Source organism: Cervus elaphus, chromosome 9 (assembly GCF_910594005.1).
Source record: "Cervus elaphus chromosome 9, mCerEla1.1, whole genome shotgun sequence".
NCBI lineage: Eukaryota > Metazoa > Chordata > Mammalia > Artiodactyla > Cervidae > Cervus > Cervus elaphus.
The window spans coordinates 55,416,355-55,437,046 of NC_057823.1; the positions used below are offsets into that span (position 1 = coordinate 55,416,355).

General features: G+C 42.3%; 1 protein-coding gene and 1 long non-coding RNA gene across 8 annotated transcripts in view; one reads left to right on the forward strand and one right to left on the reverse strand.

Annotated features, from left to right (window-relative positions):
* ARHGAP26 (Rho GTPase activating protein 26) overlaps nt 1-20,692 on the forward strand; it is a 470,784-nt gene that overhangs the window by 344,152 nt on the left and 105,940 nt on the right. For all 7 annotated transcript variants that reach the window (XM_043913110.1, XM_043913112.1, XM_043913113.1 and 4 more), the window contains exon 18: nt 10,967-11,126. In XM_043913110.1, coding sequence (XP_043769045.1) covers nt 10,967-11,126 — 160 coding nt within the window. The remainder of the gene's footprint in view (nt 1-10,966; nt 11,127-20,692) is intronic.
* LOC122700319 lies at nt 4,513-15,949 on the reverse strand. The gene is made up of 5 exons (XR_006342746.1): nt 15,839-15,949; nt 13,258-13,346; nt 11,164-11,320; nt 5,986-6,050; nt 4,513-4,626 (listed from the first exon to the last, which is right to left on the reverse strand). It is a non-coding gene; the product is annotated as an uncharacterized LOC122700319 (long non-coding RNA).

Consider the following 20,692-nt stretch of genomic DNA (forward strand, 5'->3'; position numbering starts at 1 on the left):
GCAAAGCTCTTATATCTCATGGAATAGAGGCATTTAAGTCTTAGTAGTTGAGACCTTTCTGAGTCTACAGAGAAGCATAACTGATTATTTTATCCCTCTGATCAGAATTTTCTCCCGGAGTATCATCTCATTGAGTGGGGTGGAGGGGGGATGGCGAGGGGAAGCTATAGTGGCCTGCAAAGTCCTCCAGGATTTCCTGCCCCCAAGTCCGTGACCTGACTTCTCCTGATACCTTCTTCTTTGCTGGCTGTGCATCAGGGACACTGGCTTTCACTGGTGCTGCCAGCTGCCTGCATCTGCTGTTTCCTTGGAGGACTCTTCCCAAAGACCCACATGGCGTGCTTCCTTCTTCCTTCAGGCTGCTAGCACATGCCTCCCTCCCAGTGGCTCCTTCCCTCACCACCATGCCTCAAACTGCAGACAGCCCCCCGGTGCTCTCTTTCCACTATAGATTTTATTTGGTTATTGTCTGTTTGACCACAAAAGAATATAAGCTTTTAAAGCAGGGAATTTGTGGGTAGGATCATCCATCTTGTTCATGGCCTTATCCCTAGCACTTAAAGCAGTCCCTTGTGCATGATAGGCAGCAGAAGGTCCTAAGGCAGTTTCTCCAGGGCCTGCCTTTTTTGGACAGTACTCGCCTAAAGGTGGCAGGTGAACCACTGAAGGGAACATCACCACCAGCAGAAACTGATCTCTTCACAATGCTTGGTGGCATCGGGTTGGCACACACAGGAGCATCTAATATGCCTCCTCTGTGCTCCAGCATCTCTCTCCAGACTGGAGAACATAAGCCTCAAAATAAGTCAATCAGTGATAATGTGAAAGGACTTTAAAAACTGTAGAATGCTTTGAAAATGATAATAACTGAACTTGAGAATGGATTATTATATAATTTGAAATAGTTAAGTAATTTTCCAGGAAGCAGGGTTCCCTGGGCCAGCTTCTCTGCAGGTCTTTCTGTATGTCAGTACTATGCTTCCTCATCTGGGCCTGTGGACTGGGTCCAAGAATACAGCTGCAGGCCAGAGCCTGATCTAGCCAGGGCCAGAGAGGGCAAGTTCATCCATTAACCCCTAGACTGAAGGGATATGCCTTCCATCTGCACAAAACTATTCGGGTACCAAGTAGCTGAGACCATGCAAGGCAAGTAGAATGCAGGTTAGCCTGTTGTTAGTCTCTGAATGACAGTGACTAATTAGGAAAACTAGACAGCTTAGCAGCAAAAGTATAATTCTTGTTGTTAATGAAACTTGGCCTATTCTGGAGGGGGCCAGTAATTCCCATGACCCAGATTAGTTTTCTCCCAGAAGAAAAGCCTAGGGATTTTATACTGTTGGTAGGCAGAGATGAACCTAATATTCTTCTTTGCTTTCAAAACATCCTTTTTAAAATAATCTGGTTCTCCTTTTACCCATGTTCTTTTTAAGGCTAGGCTATGTAGAAGAGAGGCAAGTGAGATAAAAATGACAGATCATATACTGTATATATTATATCTCACACACACATACACACCCGCATTGCATTGTACCAGAGAGCATTTAGTAGCAGTAGCTCTGGACTGCAGACTGCCTGGCATCAAATTCCCGCCTTACGACTTATTCAATATGTGGTGGTAGTGTTTAGTCGCTGAGACGGGTCCTACTCTTTGTGACTCAATGGACTGTAACCCACCAGGCTTCTCTGTCCATGTTTCCCAGGCAAGAATACTGGAGTGGGTTGCCATTTCCTTCTCCAGGGGATCTTCCTGACCTGGGGATCAAACTTATGTCTCCCGCACTGGAAGGCGGGTTCTTTACCACTGAGCCACCAGTGTGTGGTAGGCCCCCCAGTATGTGACCCTGGACAAATTTCTGGATTTTCTGAGCCTTAGTTTCTTCATGTGGGGGGCAGTAATGGAACTCACCTCATAAGGTTATTGTAAAGATAAAATAAGTTAATCAATGGAATGCTTATTAATACTTGTCTCACAGTAAGTGCTTGGTCAGTGTCAGTAGCTGTTATTGTTGATGATGATCTTAATAATCTAAGGCAGGTAGGAAATAATGAAATTGCAGAAAGGGATAAGAAAAGGCAAAGTGAGATTTTTTTTCCCCACAGGAGACACTGTCCTAGAAGGTTTAAGTGTATTGAAAAGAGCCTGATATAACATTGTGAACTTAGGCTGTATTTTATAGTGCCTATTAGAGCAGTCATGTAATAATGGTACTTATACCCTACGAGTATTTCATGGCCTTGATACCTTTTGGATTAGCACTGTGGCCAAGGAGAGCCGCCTGGTTGGTTACATGCTGTCAGTGTTGCAGTAAGATGCTCTGGCCACTCCCCTGACTGCTGTCCCCCCTTGACAAAGGTAGCAATACATTAGTAGATTACATGACAGTTTAAGCCAGACATTTAGGGAGTTGGTGATGGACAGGGAGGCCTGGCGTGCTGAGGTTCATGGGGTTGCAAAGAGTCGGACGTGACTGAGCGACCGAATTGAATTAGTGCAACTGAGCCTTGATAACCTCAAAGGAAGGTGACCTCCTAAAGCATGCATGTGTTCTTTTTTCCCCCAACACCTAATACAAGCAAACTCTGTGCCAAGCCCTGGTGATGGGGCAATAAGGGAGGATAATGCCATCCCAGTTTTCTTGGAACTTCTAGTAAGTGGAGGAGACAGACAATGATAATTCCATGAATAATGACATAATTCACTAAGTGCTAGGAAGGAGAATTGCAGAATTAAGAGTTGTAATGAGGTATCTGACCTGGCTTGGGGTATCCAGCAGAGACCTCTTTGGGAAAAGAGAGTGATGAGTTAGGAGAGAGCCAGATCAAGAGGGACTGCAGAGCTTCCCTGGTCAGGGGATAGGCATTAGAAAGGAAGGCACCCAGACCTAACTAGAGTTTTAGCCCAGAGATCCATGAGCTAAGGGAGAGACGATGGAGGAAGGTCTAGATCAGGCAGGAACTTGGAGGCCAAGGGTTTTCAACTTGAAATTTAAAACAGTAATCTTTGGTGGATTTTAAATAGGTAGTGGAATTGGATTGGAGGAGACCAGAGTAGAAACAGAGTTGGTTGCACACTCATATTTTGGAACAGTCTCCACTTTAGACTGCAAGCTGTATGCCAAAGGTACTGTGACTTTTTAAGATTCACCCGAATCCCTTTTCCTTTTCTCTAAAGAATTTTCAGCACCAGATGGGCCTCTGTAACTGGGCATTAAAGTTGACGTGTATGAAAAGTGACAGTGAAATTCACTCAGTTGTGTCCAATTCTTTGCGACCCCATAGACTATACAGTCCATGGAATTCTCTAGGCCAGAATACTGGAGTGGCTAGCCTTTCCCTTCTCCAGCAGATCTTCCTGACCCAGGAATCGAACCAGGGTCTCCTGCATTGCAGGTGGATTCTTTACCAACTGAGCTATCCAAGCCCTGATGTGTATCATATTGGTCAATACTTACCATCTTAGCAGTGATGCTTACCCATCTGAAATATAGTTTATACATTTCACTGAAAGTAGAGAAGACATTGTTGTTATTTACAGAACTTTGAGGCCCTTGGATGAAAGCAGAGCAGCCTGCAGGGATGCACGTATGGCCATAATTGTCTTGGGGATGGGGAGGGGCTGCTCTGGAAACCATCCATTTAGCCATTCCTTCTTTTTCCCTTTTAATTCATTCTTCTCTCTCAAAGTGTTCACTCTTTTGATCTGACTCTGCCAGCCAACTACAAATGGAATGCTATCATATATGAGGGGCATTTTGCCACTTTCATGTTTTTGTCAAGCATGAAGTCATTTTCACTGCAAGAAGGGAGTAGAAATGGCGTTTAGTCCAATAGCACTGTCATAGGCTCTTCTCCTTTTTCTTCCTCTCTCTTGCTTTTTTCCCCCTTCTTCCAGTTTAGTAATTTGGGTGGTGAATTGAGGGGGAGAAGCTTTTATTTATTTTTTTTCTCTATTGTAACCATTGCTTTTTCTCCCACATGCTCAAGCCTCAAGATATTCATTTGTGGTTGGATTTTCTGAGTGGGTTAAAGAAGAGTGTCTTTTAGCCTAGCTGAACTGACCCTTACTTGCGTGGGAGCAGCAGAGTGCTGAAGTGAAGATTATGGGCTCTGCAGCCACCTTGAGTTCCTTTCCTGGCTCTGTCCTTTGTTAGAGTGTGACCTCAAGCAAATTACTTAACTTTTCAGTGCTTCAGTTTCCTCATCTGTAAAATGACAGTGATAGCCTTACCTGCTTGTCTCAGGGCTTTCTCTCGAAGATTACACTGTAAAAAGTATCCATCATAAACCATTTCAAAGTTTCAAATCTGACTTCTCACTGGATAGCCATTCCCAGAAAGATGTTAAATATGGTTGGTGAACATGACCCCAGTCAGTACACGGAAAAATTTATTTTAAACTCTCATTCTGGTGCCAGCCATCGGTACAGTCCAGCAAAGATGTATTTATGGCTCTGATGGGTTTCCTTGGTAGAGGCCTCCTGAGCACCATCCAGACTGGTCCCGCCTCACTGAGTTCAGGTGGTATCTAGGCAGCACACACAGTCCGACTTAGTAGAAAACTCGTGGCCAGTGGTGGTGGGGATTCCCCTCACCATTTCCCCACTCCGTACTAAAGATGAATTTGAAGCTGGTGAAAGGAACCACATTGACAACCCTTGAAACTTAACTTGCGTTGGGTAACCACAAAAAATGTATAGTTCTAGCAACTTCATTTCTAGCTAATCCTTCTTGGCACCGGGGCTTGGAGCTTCTCTAACCCTGAGAGGATGGTAGAGAAATAAGTGATATTCACTGCAGCTTGGGTGCCCACTCACACAATGACTTTCTTAATTGGTAACCTGAGGCCTTCCCAGTCCCTGCCTGTGTGCTGCAGGGGACTCACTCCAAGATCCAGATCCATCTCATAGTCCTGAGACACTCATGAGAAGGGAAGCTACACGTGCACCCCAATGTTCATCGCAGCACTGTTTATAATAGCCAGGACATGGAAGCAACCTAGATGCCCATCAGCAGATGAATGGATAAGGAAGCTGTGGTACATATACACCATGGAATATTACTCAGCCGTTAAAAAGAATTCATTTGAATCAGTTCTAATGAGATGGATGAAACTGGAGCCCATTATACAGAGTGAAGTAAGCCAGAAAGATAAAGAACGTTACAGCATACTAACACATATATATAGAATTTAGAAAGATGGTAACGAGAACCCTATATGCAAAACAGAAAAAGAGACACAGAAGTACAGAACAGACTTTTGAACTCTGTGGGAGAAGGTGAGGGTGGGATGTTTCGAAAGAACAGCATGTATATTATCTATGGTGAAACAGATCACCAGCCCAGGTGGGATGCATGAGACAAGTGCTCGGGCCTGGTGCACTGGGAAGACCCAGAGGAATCGGGTGGAGAAGGAAGTGGGAGGGGGGATCGGGATGGGGAATACGTGTAACTCAATGGCTGATTCATATCAATGTATGACAAAACCCACTGAAATGTTGTGAAGTAATTAGCCTCCAACTAATAAAAAAAAAAAAAAAAAAAGAAATGTTCCCATGGATTGATTGTGAACATAATCACTTAGAGGAGAGAGTTCTGTGTGGCCTTCTGTCAGAGGGGTATCTAGAGCTGGCCTTGCAGACAGGTGAGCTTTGGATGGTTAGGGGAGGACTTGCCAGGCAGGCCTAACCCTTGGAAGCAAATGAGTGTGGTGAGTTTTGCTATAGTTTCCAATGAGGCTCTCAACCTATCATACCCAGAGTTGCTTGTAGGGAAATAATAGAAATTAAGTAACAGTCTATTTTGAATTTATCTGTAGATTTGAAGTATATCATAATTTTTTTTTAAGTAGAAATGAAAAGAAAAAAGAATAACCAGAAGAAAAAATTAGCCCTTGAAATACAGGTGGAAGAGACAGGTTCCTTGCCCCAGGTAAAAGCAGGCCACTAGAGATTCCTGAACGTGACACCGGGTGACACCACCAACTTACAGTGTGACTTTAAATTGGCACTTGCTGCTGCTTCCACATTGTCACCTCCACTGTCTTGACGGCCCCTGTGGACAATACCAGCTGTCATTTATTAAGCCATTATTTCAACCCAAGAGATCAACTCACCTAGTTTTACTTTATTGGCCTTAAACAAAGAGTTGGGCATGACTTAGTGACTGAACAACAACAAATTTTATGAAGTAGATATTGTTGCTCATGTCTTACAGGTGAAGAAAGGGATTTAGAGAAGCCCAGTGACCTTTCTACTCTCATCCTGCTGGGAATCTCTGTCTGACTCCAACCCCTGTACTATACTGTCTCCTTTGGCCTTTATTTCTCTGTATTTATAAATTGGACATAATATTTGTACTCTTTACCTGTAGAAGGAAGCTTTTCAAACTGTAAGTCATGACACGTTAGTGAATTGTGAAATTAATTTAGTAGATATAAAAATGAATAGAATCAAAACTAGCAGGATTTATCACACTATTTCTGAAACTTGTGTTTCTGATATGCACGTGTGTATGTGTGTGTACCTCTCTCTGTGTATATATCCGTATGTATGTGCTAGTGAAATGTTACATGGAAAAATCTATTTCCTACCATGGGTCCTTGTCAGAAGGTTTGAGAGCTACTATTCTAGACATATTATATGAAGTTCAAGCAAACATAAAAACGTGTTGCAGAGCTCCTTGTAAACTCTAAAGCACCTTACAAGTCTAAGTTATCATTTCTTAACACTGGAAGCTGAAGCAAACAAATAAAGCATGGCAGATAGTGTTGCTGTGCTGTAACCTCCACCCATCTGGTCCATCGCAGATAGTGCTACTCTGTCAGCATATTGTGTCCTGTGGAGCCAGGTTGCAGCTTTGATACTCCATGACACAGCACTGCAAGCCTCAAGATGGAACCTGTTTGCAAACCTAGCAGCAGGCTTAGGTGTTGTTGGTACATCAGGACCAGTCTGTAGTTACAAAGTACCACTCAGCACTTCCAGAGCTCCGACTCTCCTTTAAATGCTAGAAAAACAGATGTGATCCTTAAAACAGCATGGGCGTCTCTGCATTTCTGGCCCCAAAAGAGTTGGCTCCTTTTTCTCTCCTACTAATACTCCCCCATCACCATCTTCATCTGGAAGTAATCTTCTGCCTCTCAAAGGATGTCAGACCAATCCAGAGCTCTCATCCATTTTCCCTGGAAGCAAAGGTAGCAAGAGGCCCCTTTGCCATGGCCATGTTCCTTGGAACGTGCTCTTCCCTCATTAACCATAATTCCTGAGGGAACTACAGAGAACGTGGGGTGTCGACCCCCACCAACTGCCCTGAAATCATGTCCCTCAGGAGATGCCCTGTTTTCAGCTATTGTGGCAAACTCTTATGGGTCACAAAAGGAAGCAGGCCTTTCCTAGGTTAAAATCACACGTGGAACTGTTTCTCTGCTGCCTGCAAAGGAAGTCTGTAGAACTGGCAGTAGTGTAAGAAGGCTCACAAAGGAGTCCCTGTGGACCTAGGCAAGACCTATCAAAGACTTCCTTGGTGGAATGTGCAGTCATGCAAAAGAGACTTTTGTGTGTAGATTTTAAGTCAAGACTCAACATGACATTCTGGGCTGTGAGGAAGAGCTCAAGCAACTCAGTTACCAGCCCAGAAAGCAAGTTCTCCACGTTTTATAGACCCCACTAATGAATGAGTCCCGTGGCCTCAACTGGACCAGGCTCCCCAGCACTCTGCCAGCCCACCTCCCACACACAGGTAAATGCATCAAGCTGTAATGGATGGCTGGTGCCAGCAGAGGCTGAGGTCTGTGCCTTTCTTTCTGGGATGCAGAGTGATCCCCAGCCATTAATAATTCATTCTTGAGTAATGAACATAGCTATACCAAGTTGTGAGCAGTAATAACCAAGTGATAGATCAATTTGTTGCTTCAGTGTACCAGAAGATAATGGTAGTTAGTTGTAAAAGGTACAGTCTTTTCCCCCAAAGGTTTAGAATTTAGATCAGTGTGTTGTAAGTTCTAAAATAAAATGGATCATTAAAAAGGAAATGAATGATGTTAGGTAGCCTCAAGCTTATTTATATTAACAAATGCTTATTCAGTTACCGTACCTTTTTTCCAAATGCCTTTGGGTCACTGGGCTCTGCTAACCAGAGTAATTATTGCTCATTAATTAAATCTAAAGAGTGGAACACAGTTCCACACTTTGAAAAGTTGAGATGCATTCCCCCAAAATCATCAGTAATAATTTGAGGTTTTCCAAGTAAGTAGCTGAGTTGCGAATAATTGTTTAATGTCTACTCAGAAGCTCCCATCATCTTTTAACACCACAGTGAACATTTGTTGTGTTTCTCCTGAGCCAGGCACTGCTCTCAGCACTGGTGTTACCAACTAAAATAAAAACAGTCTCTATCCTAAGGCAACAGTTGAGACACTAATAACTTGTAATAAATCCAGAGCCAACACGCCTGCCTTCATCGAGCCGTGGAGGGTTGAGAAGAGACTAGTCAGAGACTTCAGAAAGAAAGGGCGCCATTGGAACTGTGCCTTGCAGATCAGCAGTTTGCCAAGCAAAGGAAGGAAGGGTGAGAGGACATTCTAGGGCGAGGATTGACAAAGGCAGATAGGTGTAAAAGTAGACAGAACATGGGTAGTGAATGATTAATAGAATCATCATCACTGCACTTCCCACATTATATCCATTTAATCTTTATAGCAACCTCATGAAGTAGATTAGAAATGAAACTCACCCTATTTTTAAAAGATGAGGAACCCAAAGCTTAAACATTAAGTCCCTTTTCCAGGGACCAGATCTGGGAGGAGGCAGAAGGCTTAGAAGTGAGTTGGAAAAATCTGTGCTAGGTCATAGGAGTTTGACATTAGAAACAATGGAGCCCATCAATGGTTTACAGTCACCATTATCAGAACATTCCAACCGTGGAAGCATTCCTGAACATACACTGTGTCATACACATATACTGTGTCACTGTGTTCTCTCCCAGCGACCAAATGAGGTGTGAAGCCATTGTAGTTTTCAACAGAGGACTGACTTGAGCGATGCTGAATTGGCAGACAGAAGCTGGTGGGGGCAGGCAGGACGCAGCTGAACCCAGAGAGTCTAGTCTGAGAGCCCTGTTAAGACGCAGTTGCTTTAGTCAGATGCCGTGTTAAAAAGCGTGATGGTGAAAGTGATCATTATCCAAACCCTATATTTTTATATTGGTCTACAACTTAAAAGTGCTTTCATACATAAATAGCTTGTTGATTCATATACACAAGGGACTTTTGTGACAAGAGGGTAAGTCTACTGACTTGGCTCATTTGGCAGGGGAAATTTAAGAGCATGGAATTCACTTCCTGCACAAAGGAGCTGATGTTGAAAGTAGTGGTGTTACAAGCAACTTGTAAATATGCAGACATGGTGATTCTGAGACCCAGAACCAAATCTTTTCCCCTTTGCTAGGTAAAACCTTGACCATCTGCTTTAACACTTTCAGACTAGAAACCTGATACAGTTCTAGGTAGAATGGAAAACTATAAGTAATATCAGGAAATTCAGCTAGATCTCAGGAAATGAAAATAGTCTTATGTGGACCAGAAACAGGACAAGGCATCATCAGTGGCAGAATCTCCTTGCTACAGGTGTTACTTAGCAATAAAAAAGCAAATTCCCTTCTTGATTGGGCTGTTCCACAGTTCAGGTTTCACAGATGTAACCATCTCTCTCAGAGGAGGAGTTTTTTTTTTATGAAATTAGACTTTTAGCCCTAGAAAATGAAAGAAAAATACGTTTCTGGTGATAAAATCAGTTAATATAGTGTTCAGTAAAGGCTCAGTTTCAAAAGCAGCACTTAAAGCAGTCAAATCTCTTTTTCCTCCTACAAAATAGAAGTATCCAAGAGAAACAGTGCAAACATTTATAGAATTGTATGGGGAAAAAAAAATAAAAAAACCCTCTGTATAAATAGTACTAAATGCTAAGGAGGTATGTCTGAGCAAACTGCCACCTCTGCCCAATTTCTCTCTAGTTTCTAGTAATGAATAGTTTCCTTCTTCCAACAGGTGATTTAGGGAAGCCCCTAATATTTTCTTAACAATATTGAATGGTCTTAACTTTTAACTTAACTTGTTGTCAATAGATAACTTTGTATATTTTTATACGTGGGGCTAGCAAATGAACAATGAAGTTTTATGACTAGGTCATGGTGGCCTGGGTGTGGATTTCAGATACATGTTTTGGTTAATTTATTATACAAAAATATGCACATGTGTTTAGAAGCTTACTCAGAGCTGTTACTCCTGGCCCTGTGTGCTTCTTGGATTTTGAGTATAAGTGATAATATAAACAGCTATATACGTGGATGTAAGTAGTGTGTTTTTATTTCTGTTCATGCCATGTGTTTGGCTTAATACAAGCCACATGCTGATGTGATGGGACTTAAATACTTTGAGCCTAAAGTGCTGAATTTCCTGACTGAGATCTACTCATTTAAAAAATTAGATCTATTTTGAGCCTGTGTTTGCAAATGTATTAAAGCCATCAGGAGTTTTTATATTTGCAGTAGAGAAAATGCTAATGATCACAGTGGTTTAAGCAGCAGCCAAGGATAAAAGTTGTAACTAAGAGGGATTACCAGTTAACCTGGGTTTGCAGAACAAGGATTCAAATGTGCAAAGGTTCACATTTTGGAAGGCAAGCCATTTTGGTTGGTTGGTTGGTTATTGGTTTTTTTTTAGGCAAAATGGGAATTGTAAAGAGTGTCATATCATGAAATAGCAAAATAGCCTAACACTGGAGATTTCTGAAACTTTGGTAGATGAAACTGTGAGTAAAAACGTCTCTCTTTGGACTCCAGCAGCATCTGAACATGCCCGTAGGTCTGGCTCCTACCAGATCAGGTGTCTGAAGATGAGACGGGTATAGGAAGTCAGTTGTCTGTCATTTACTATTTCTCTCATTTGTGCCATTTCTTTTGCTTCCTCTCAGTGTTGCTAACAACCACAAGCAGAATTTGATGACAGTGGCAAACCTCGGCGTGGTATTTGGACCCACCCTGCTGCGTCCTCAGGAAGAAACTGTGGCAGCCATAATGGATATCAAGTTTCAGAACATAGTCATTGAGATCCTAATAGAAAATCATGAAAAGGTAATATATTGTTCCTCATTGCAGGTGGAGAATTTACCTGGGGAGAGCTGAGTTAGAACTGGTCTACAGGGTTGACTCAGGTCTGCGTTGCTGGTGGCTCTTACTCTGTGGTGACAATGACGAAGTTGCTGATGGTGGTGGTGATGGCGGTGGTGATAGTCATCCTGGGATGGCGGCAGTGACAACGGTGGTGCCTGTGGTGGTGGCAGCGGGCAATGTAATGAGCTTTTCTTTTGTGATAGGAACTGTGCTAAGCACTTTATATATGTTGTCCTTTTAACCTCACAACTATCTGGTGAAGGAGGCCTCATTTTGAAAATGCCTTTTAGCCATTTTTTTACTTTTTTTTGCTATGAATTTTTGAGTTTTCAAATATTAGGGATAGTAAACAATTTTCATGTGCATTGCAAATATTTTTCCTAACATAGTTTCCTTATAATTTTACAAATGCTGTATTGTTTTACACTGTGTATGTGGCTGGGTGCATGCTCAGTTTTTTTCCTTTAGGGCACTGAAGTTTCTAGTCTGTATTAAGAGGGTTGCCCTCACCCCTGCATAATGATGTATGTCAACAGAGCTGCCCTTAAAAGCTGGGCTAAGGGGACAGAAAGCTGCATGCACCCCTTGGTCCCACCTCAGTTTCTGGTAGCAAATCCCTATGAATCTTCTCAGCATCCACAAGAGCCCCTAGGGCACCATTTGACAGTCCCAGGTGCTGAGATATAATGAAATCCTAAATAAAACCTTTACTTAGAATGGTGAATTAATTGTGCTAGATTACCTGCCAGATGAATCTAGCACCTGACCAGTAACCACCTGCACTGACAGCACAATACCATATGTCATCATCAGCTCTTGTCTGGATTTATAGGAACCTCCTAATTTGTTTCCTTGCATCTACCATTGGCCTGTCTGTTCTGATGTCAGCCACCAGATTGAGATGTTTTTAGTGTTAGATTATAGCATATCCATTGTCTGCTAAGAACTGTCCAGTGGCTTCACATTTCAGAGTGAAACTCAGAGCTCTTACAGGAGCCTGGAATGTCCTCCATGGTCTCTGCTCTCCCCTCTGCTACTTGCGTCATGTCATCTCCTACAGCCCTCTCCTCCAGCTCCTGCCTACAGCCACCTTGACCGCCTCACTGTTGCTTGCCCACGGCACACACTCACACCTCAAGGCCTCTGCAACTGCTGTTTGTGGTGCCTGGAACACTCTTCCTCCTTCAAGCCTGAGTGAGGCCCACCCATATCTCTCTGTGAAACTGTGGACAGCCCCAACTCCAGCACTCCCCCTGCCCTTGAGGGTGCTTTCTCTCTCTCCATAGCACTTACCACTTTCTAGTATACTGTATATCATTTACTTGTCGATTACATCTGTTACCTTTCTGACCTCTTCTAGAACATATGTATCATGAAAGCAGACAAATATGGGCTATTTTGTTCCCATAGTTCTTAAGTATGTGCTTAGTACATGAGTGTTGGGTGAATGGATGGTAGCTGACCTCCAGACTGGCTCCTGGTGACCCTTGTTTCCTGGTATTCACCCCCTTGTGTGTTCTCTTCCAACTGTGAATAAGGGATCAACACGGATCCCAGTGTGATTAGTAGGAATTGATAATAAGAAACTGTGACGGTAACGGACTTGACTTTGGAGACCAGTCCTAAGACCTGGTAGCATTTGCTGTGGTCTGGATTTTCTCACTCTGGGGGAATCAAGCCACCATGTTGTGAGGATGGTCACACAGCCCAGTGGGGAGAAAGTGAGGCTGGCTGCCAACAACCAGACCAGCATGCCAGCCATGTGAGCCTGTTATTTTGGAAGTGACTCCTCCAGCCCTGGTCATGCTTTCAGATGATGTGGCCCCAACCAACACCTTGAGTACAGCCTCATAAGAGGCCACTGAGCTAAGCCTCTCCTGAATTCCTGACCCATTGAAAGTGGGAGAGTTATTAAGTATTTTAAGTCACTAAGTTGTGGGGAGAGGTAAGTTGTTGCACAGCATTAGTAACTACTAAAGAACCTCTGAATATAGACTTTCATGGAGTAATTGAGGTATCCTGGAAAATTGTGTGGACAACATAGGTTTTTTCTTATATGGTTAATAAAGAGATCTGAGGTCAGATAACTTACTTGAAGAAATTATCTTCTCTCTGTCTCAACCTTGGGACTTTGTCCAGCCACTTCCTTCATATATAAAGTCAGGTATAGATGATTATGTTCTGTATGATTAAAACGAACTTGTAAAAAGGAAATATAATTGAATAACATGTTTCTAAACAAGTTAATAACATGATTTCTAAAAGCAAACCACTTGGATGTAAATCTGTTACCTCTTGTCAGCTGTGTGACCATGAACAGATTACTCAACCTCTCTATGCTCATGAAAATACTTTCAGTACAGTGTGACTGCTATGACAAATAACCCCCCAAATCAGTAACTCAGGACAATAGTAATCTCTGTCTTCCTCACATACCAGTTCACTGTGGGTATTCTGTTGGTTGGATCCTACACAGTGATTCAGCAATCTAGGTTCCTTCTCTCTTGTAGTTCTGCCTTCTGCTCTGCAGATCTCTGTAATCAGCCAGTTGGTGAGGGAAATGAGAGGGCATGGAAGATTGGGTAAGATTCTGTGGGTCAAACCTAGAAGATGCTTTCCTTATTCTCTTCCACTTTCCATTGGCCAGAACTCAGTCATGTGGCCACCTCTAACTGCAAGGAAGACTGGGAAAGCCCCTAACCGTGCAGAGCAAAGGGAAAGAAATTTGATGAACAATCAGCCAGTGGGCCACATCCCTTTAGTTGGTTTGTTGTGGGAGTGAGATAAGGTGATTTATGTAAAGGTCTTAGCCAAGAATCTAACAAGGAGTATCACTAACTGTAAACTATTTTTTTCAGCAGTCTGAACAGATTTCTCTGAAGATAGAGCATAAATACATCTACGAGTATCGCATGTTCCTGCTTGCTCAAAATAATACTTTTTAAACATAATATTTTCTCAAATAAATAAAATTAAATATTGAGACAGAGCTCTAAGGAGTAAGTACTTTGATTATGTTTCACGTCTGAGCTTATAGCAGGCAGCATCTAGTAGGTTTTGAACTGTAACAGTTTTTGGTGTCTTTGGGCTTCAAAGCCAGGAAACATTAAAAAGTAACATGATAGGAAAAAGATTGGATACTGCTAATAGCATTATTGAAACTTTTGTCAACAAGTGCCATCCTGCTTGATTTGAGTGCAAAAAGCAGAAATAGAAATGAAATATGAAATGCAGGGCTAGGCCTGTAAGTATATGGGCAGGAACTGGTGCGAATACTCATCTGGTTTGTTGGATTATAAATTATGTTCCTCTCTACTGTGTATCTGGTGAGGCACATATTAAAAGAGCATTGCAGTGCTTTATTATATGTTCTTTTTCATTAGTTTCTGCCAGAGAGTGGGATGAATCACAGTGAGATTTATGTTCCTGTGGGAACCAGTGCAGGAGTGTCAGTGGAAACATTCTTGGGATGAAGGCTACAGTGGAGTGTGTGTCTCCAGTTCTGAGGGATCTCCCGTGCCACTTTGATGGAGGTTTTTAACCTGGGGTCTGTGATGGGCCAAAGCTATGTGCACAACCTGTGTTTGTACATGATTCTGGGGAGAAAGTCTTTAACATTCATCAGGCTTGTCTTTCTGATAAAAACAACTTAGAATAAGGCAGTTTGACTCCTTTTCAAATGTTGCTTCAGGCCTGGTCTGGTATAAAGTCAGCAGATGCTGTGTTAGTCTCCTTTGGAAGCCTGTGATGTTCACCTCACAGGAACTCATGCTCTGAGAGCCCTTAGCTTTAGAGACAATGCTTTGGATGAATTTACTGCCAAGGGAATTTCATTTTATTCATCAACAGACCTTGTTTATGTCCTCAGATAAATATTGTCATCTTTCTTTAAAATTCACAGTATGAAGATGTTAGTTAACAGTATTTAATGAGCATTCCCTTGGTGGTGGTGGTTTAGTCGCTAAGTCATGTCAATCTCTTGCGACCCCACTGACTGTAGCCTGCCAGGCTCCTTTGTCTATGGGATTCTCTAGGCAAGACCACTGGAGTGGGTCGCCATTTCCTTCCCCAGGGGATCTTCCCGACCCAGGGATTGAACCTGGATATTCTGCATTGAAGGCAGATTCTCTACCAACTGAGCTATGAGGAAAGCTTGGCTTGGCTATAATTTTCTAGAAACATAAACACACACACACAAATCTCTTGAGTGACCACTTTTCTAACTTTGTTGTCAGAAGTTGCACAAAATCCTGAAACACCACAGGAAGACGTGCTGTCTAACAGCATCATTTCAACCTGTCCCCCAACAGGCATTTGATAGCATATGTCCTCTTGCTTGAAACAAGCCATCACACAGGTCTTAAGTGTATGTCCCCTCAGTTAGTGGCATAATGTGCTCTCCCATGTTGTTAAGGGCATTTTATATAAGATGTGTAGTTTGTGCCTTGGAATAAAATTGAGTGAGACCCAGGAATAAGTATTGGAAGATAGCACAGAGAGAGGGTATAGAAACCCAGGCATGTAGCCTTTTTGGAGCCACTTGGTGGGGGGAACCATAAGGTATGTCTTTCCATTATTGCTTCATAATAGATCATCTGCAGACCTAGTGACATAAAACAGCAATAATTTTTTTGCTCACAATTCTGTGTACCAGAACTTTGGGGAGGGTTTACCTGTGTTCTATATAATATCTGCTGGAGTGGTTTTGGTGCAGCTGGTAGATCCAAGATGACCTACTCCACATGTCTAGGACCTTGGTACAACCTGTTGCTGGGACACCTTGGTCCTTCTCCACTTGTCCTCTTTCTCCACGTGCTGGGACACCTTGGTCCTTCTCCACTTGTCCTCTTTCTCCACGTGCTCTCTCATCCTTTAGTAGTCTAGGCCAAACTTTCAAAAGGACAAACACAGAAGCAGCAAGGCCTCAGAAGTTCTAGGCCTAGAATAGAATAGACAAAGTATCACTTTGACTGCATTCTGTTAGTCAAAGCAACAAGTCCAGCCAGACTGAAGGGGCAGGAAAGAGACCTCCCCTCCCACCATGGGAAGAGCAGTGTGCCCGCACAGATGTGGGAGGAGTTGTGGGCTGCTGTCTTTGCAGACCATCTCCCAGAATGCTTCTCTCCCCATCACTGGCAGGTTCGCATGTAGCTCCATTGGAAATGCTTCCTTTTCTCATTAGTGCTGCAACTCCTCGGCATGTCTTATGGGAAATGCTCTTGTGTTTCTCCTCAGTAGTGGTCATTTTTACATGACCAGGGAGCATCCAACATTTGGTGGTAGTGGCAGGTTCAGTCCTCACATACCCTTTGTGAGCCTCAGTATGGAGTACTAACTCATTAATGTCTAAACTGGGGAAAACATCTTTGTCTTTAAAGTTGACCTTTAGAAGAGAGGGAGAATTTTCTCCTGACAAGAAAACTCAGTTTCTTTTTCCTTATAAAACATATTTTTTTGTGCATAGGGCCTTGCCTCTCTACTCCCCACTACCACCCCCCTCACTGCTGCCTCCCACTCTCTCGTTGTTTACTGAGGATTAACACTAGACATTCAGACAAAGGGTTAAAAATTAAAATGAACTCCTGGACTCCTTTATGTTATCTCTGGCACATCTGCACAGCCTCAGGACAGCACCTATTTGTCTAGAAACATCCCCTGCTTAGCATCATTGTCTCATCTCGAGAACTTAACCTGTTTCTTGTTAACCTGTTTCTTGTTCATGGGAGCCTTCATGATGTGTTTCTCACAGACATGGTTTGGTCACATTAAGTTCACTAACTACATACCTTGTTGTGATGCTCCAGAAACTTTGTTGTTCACCTCCTGCACAGCCCTGGGTAGGGGAGCAATGTTTGGAACAATTTGTACCAAATAGATATCCCATAGTAAGTGAAAGCAGAGAGAAAAGAGCCAGAAGATACAGAAGATACATGGGTGTTCATGGTACTTGTTCTTTTTCCATGCTGGTAATACATACTGATTTATTTGCTCAGTTAAAGGTAATGGGTCTTTTTAATGTACATCGTCTAACAGTAATGAGAATAGTGATATTAATAGCTAACTTTTACTTACAGCTTATTGTTCACAAGACATTGTGGTAAGCAGCCTTATATTTATCGTATCATTTACTTTCCACAGCAACATTATAAGGCCAATATTGTTGGCTCTCTTTTATAAATTTTGAACCTGAAATCCAGAGAGTTGAAGAAACAGCTTGTTAGGAGAGGAACTAAGGTTGAACTTAGGACTCCTTTCACAACTCAAGCTACTAAAATCTATTCTTGTTCATCTCTAATGATGGCATTTATTGAGCATCTACTGTTAACCAAAGATAAATGAGACAAGATCTTTTTTCCAATGGCTTTCTTGTTTTCTCAGGATATCAGTTTAGTTCAGTCGCTCAGTCGCGTCCAACTCTTTGCGACCCCATGAATCGCAGCATGCCAGGCCTCCCTGTCCATCACCAACTCTCAGAGTTTACTCAAACTCATGTCCATCGAGTCGATGATACCATCCAGCCATCTATCTCATCCTCTATCGTCCCCTTCTCCTCCTGCCCCCAATCCCTCCCAGCATCAGGGTCTTTTTCAACGAGTCAGCTCTTCGCATAAGGTGGCATAATACAGTTTGCCAAGTGACATTCAATAAAATGACTAAATTATATGGTACCACCGAGGAGAAATAATTTCATTCTGCTTGTACTGGCCTCTCACAGATAAATAGAGGTTTTCTAGGCAGAGAAACAGTGGGGACAGCCTTCCAGAAGAACATTAATCAATTAATCAACATTAATCAACTTGTATGTATTACAACATGGTTGTGAAAGAATCTTGGGTTGTATGTTAGCAAGTCATCGGAGATGATGCCAGACAGTTAGATTGAGCCCCTCTTTCAGGGGTCTTGAAAGCTATGGGAAAAAGGTTGACATTTGCTCCAGAAAAATGAGAGCTCTCGGGGATTCCAAGTAGAGGAATGAAATGATTGTATCAGCACTTGAGAAAGACATCCCTGAAGCAGAACCAGATTGTACTTTGGTTGCTGATATCAAAATCACTCGTTAGATAAATAACAAAACCATAGTGTTGACCATACTGTTGTAAACTTGGGGCTATATAGTTTAAAAGTCTTACTCAGAGACTGTAACCTTTAATCTACAGCCTTTACTTATTATAGGCTAGGGTAGGATCCTAATGGCTTTTATTTGAGTTGTCTTGCCAGAATTCCTAAAGGGAAATACTAGCTCATGGCATCATTTCCCATCAACAACTCCATACCCTGTACTCAGCTTGGTTTATGTGAAAGCTAAAGAACAGACTTGAGAGTCTGGCTGTTTTTGTGGTTAGATTTCAGAGTTGAAAGTTCAGAGGGCAAAGACTTCGGCTGTTTCCATGCCTGTTTAAGGTAATAATTATTTTAAGTTAAACAGCTCATTCCTTGTCACCCTGAGCCTTTGGACATTAATTGGCCCATACTTGGGGTTATAGTGGAAGTTACCAATATTTATATGCGTCTAGTTAAGATTTCAAAATATTGAATGCTGTCATTGTCCAAGGTACCTGAAAGCCCAGAAATTCTGGAATTTCTTACAAAGTTTTTTCCATTTCTCTTTTTAAAGGTTACCTTGCCAGTAACTTTGAAAAATTTAAATGTCTCGAAAGAACAACCCTGTCAAGAAACAAACTGCACCTTTTCAGGGTTTTGGTTAAACGTAAAATCTCAGGTTATGTGTATGTCTTCATGTTCCTGTTACTTTCTGACACATACTTAGTAGGATGGGACTGGCTTGTTCTTGAACAGTCCATGATGTTTCTTTTGGCCATAACACTCAAAAGGGTTCCTGCACATGAAGCTGGACGTGGGTGTGCACAGGTGCCCAGGCACCTTGTGCTTCTATCAGTACTGCCCCTTTTAATGCCTATTGATGTTTTACCGAGTAAGTTACCATGATCCTTTTTCCAGTCCATCAGTTGGCTTTGGAAGAGGTAGGAGAGTTGTGCTTTGAGTTGTTAATTCCCAGAAGTGCCCAAAAATCAGTGCCCCTTTTTCATACCTGTTAACTTTTAATCTTATAGTCAAGGGAAAGAGTGAGCAAATATGGATGGCCTCACTTAACACCTAGTGTAAAAGCAGCAAGCCCTAAACAACCTTGCATTTCCATTAAAATGATAGTGTTTCTTTCAAGATTGTCTTGATTTGAGTTGATTTGGGCCACCAAATTGCCTTAATCTGCTTTTAACAAAATACTGATGGCATTGAAATCTGTTGCATTCATTGTTGGGGTTTGTACACAATATGTAGGTCAGTTAATAGAATGCAATTGATTTGAATAGTTTCGGTCAACTGACAAGTGTTGGGCAGTTGTATTTCATTTTCTTGGCATTTCAAGAAGCTGTTGGTATGCAGAATGGATGATGGTGATGATGAAGGAGAATACCTGGACTCTTTATTCCATGGAGATAATGCCTGTCACTATGGCCTGCTTGGGAAACTAATCTTATGTCTCATGGCCATGGCTTTTTTCATTTGCTTATTGATTTTGTTGTTGTTGTTACCTTTCCTTACATTGGTCCCCAAGGACATTCTTTTGCATGCGTGCTCAGTCATGTCCAATTCTCTGCGACCCAGTGGCCTGTCACCTGCCAGGTTCGTCTGTCCATGGGATTTCCCAAGCAAGAGCACTAAAGTGGGTGCCATTTCCTACTCCAGGGGATCTTACTGACCCAGGGATCGAACCTGCATCTCTTGTGTCTTCTGCATTGGCAGGTGGATTCTTTACCACTGTGCCACCTTCTTTTTGGTTCTATCCAATTCGGCCTAGAAATAAGCTGGAATTACTTTTATGCTGGGCCAGAATGGTTCTGTCACAGACCTTTTTTCTATTTGTTGTGTCTAATGCCATGTAAACTGTTCTTCCTTAGTTTCATAGGTTGTGGATCTGAACATGTGTATTCCCACCCCCCCCCCACCCTGCCAGCAAAGCTCCAGAAAAACCAAGCATATTTGAATTGTGAAGCTTCTTTAATGGTTCTCAAGTAATGATGGAGCTTTGTTATGTTATACTCTATTCCTCTCTGTCAGCAAAGATAATAGGAAATAGAATCATTTTGGAGATAAGGAAAATCACAGCTGGCTATATATATGGCCAGTTACTAAACGGAATTGGTTCCTTTTGAGGAACTTTTAATAAAACTCCACAAACTACTTTCCAAATTGTTGTTCTCTGGGCCAAAATGCTGATATCAACAGGTCATTGGACTTCCAACTGTCCTTAAAAAACCTCTCTGTGCCTGTAGCCTCTGAATTTGGCTTCTTAACTATTATATTAAATGAACCCTGCTAAGACTTGCCTGGCTTTCCAGCAGAAAGGCACTGGGTTTATGGTTTGCCGTACCCTGAGTAATCCTGCTCTACAGCCTGTTGTTAGAAAGAGTGGGCAGTATGTAAGCCGGTATGTGTAGGCCTAGTCCTTCAGCTCCAAAGCAGACACTCTTCAGATTAAATAAGCCCATAACTTGTTATTTTTTTAT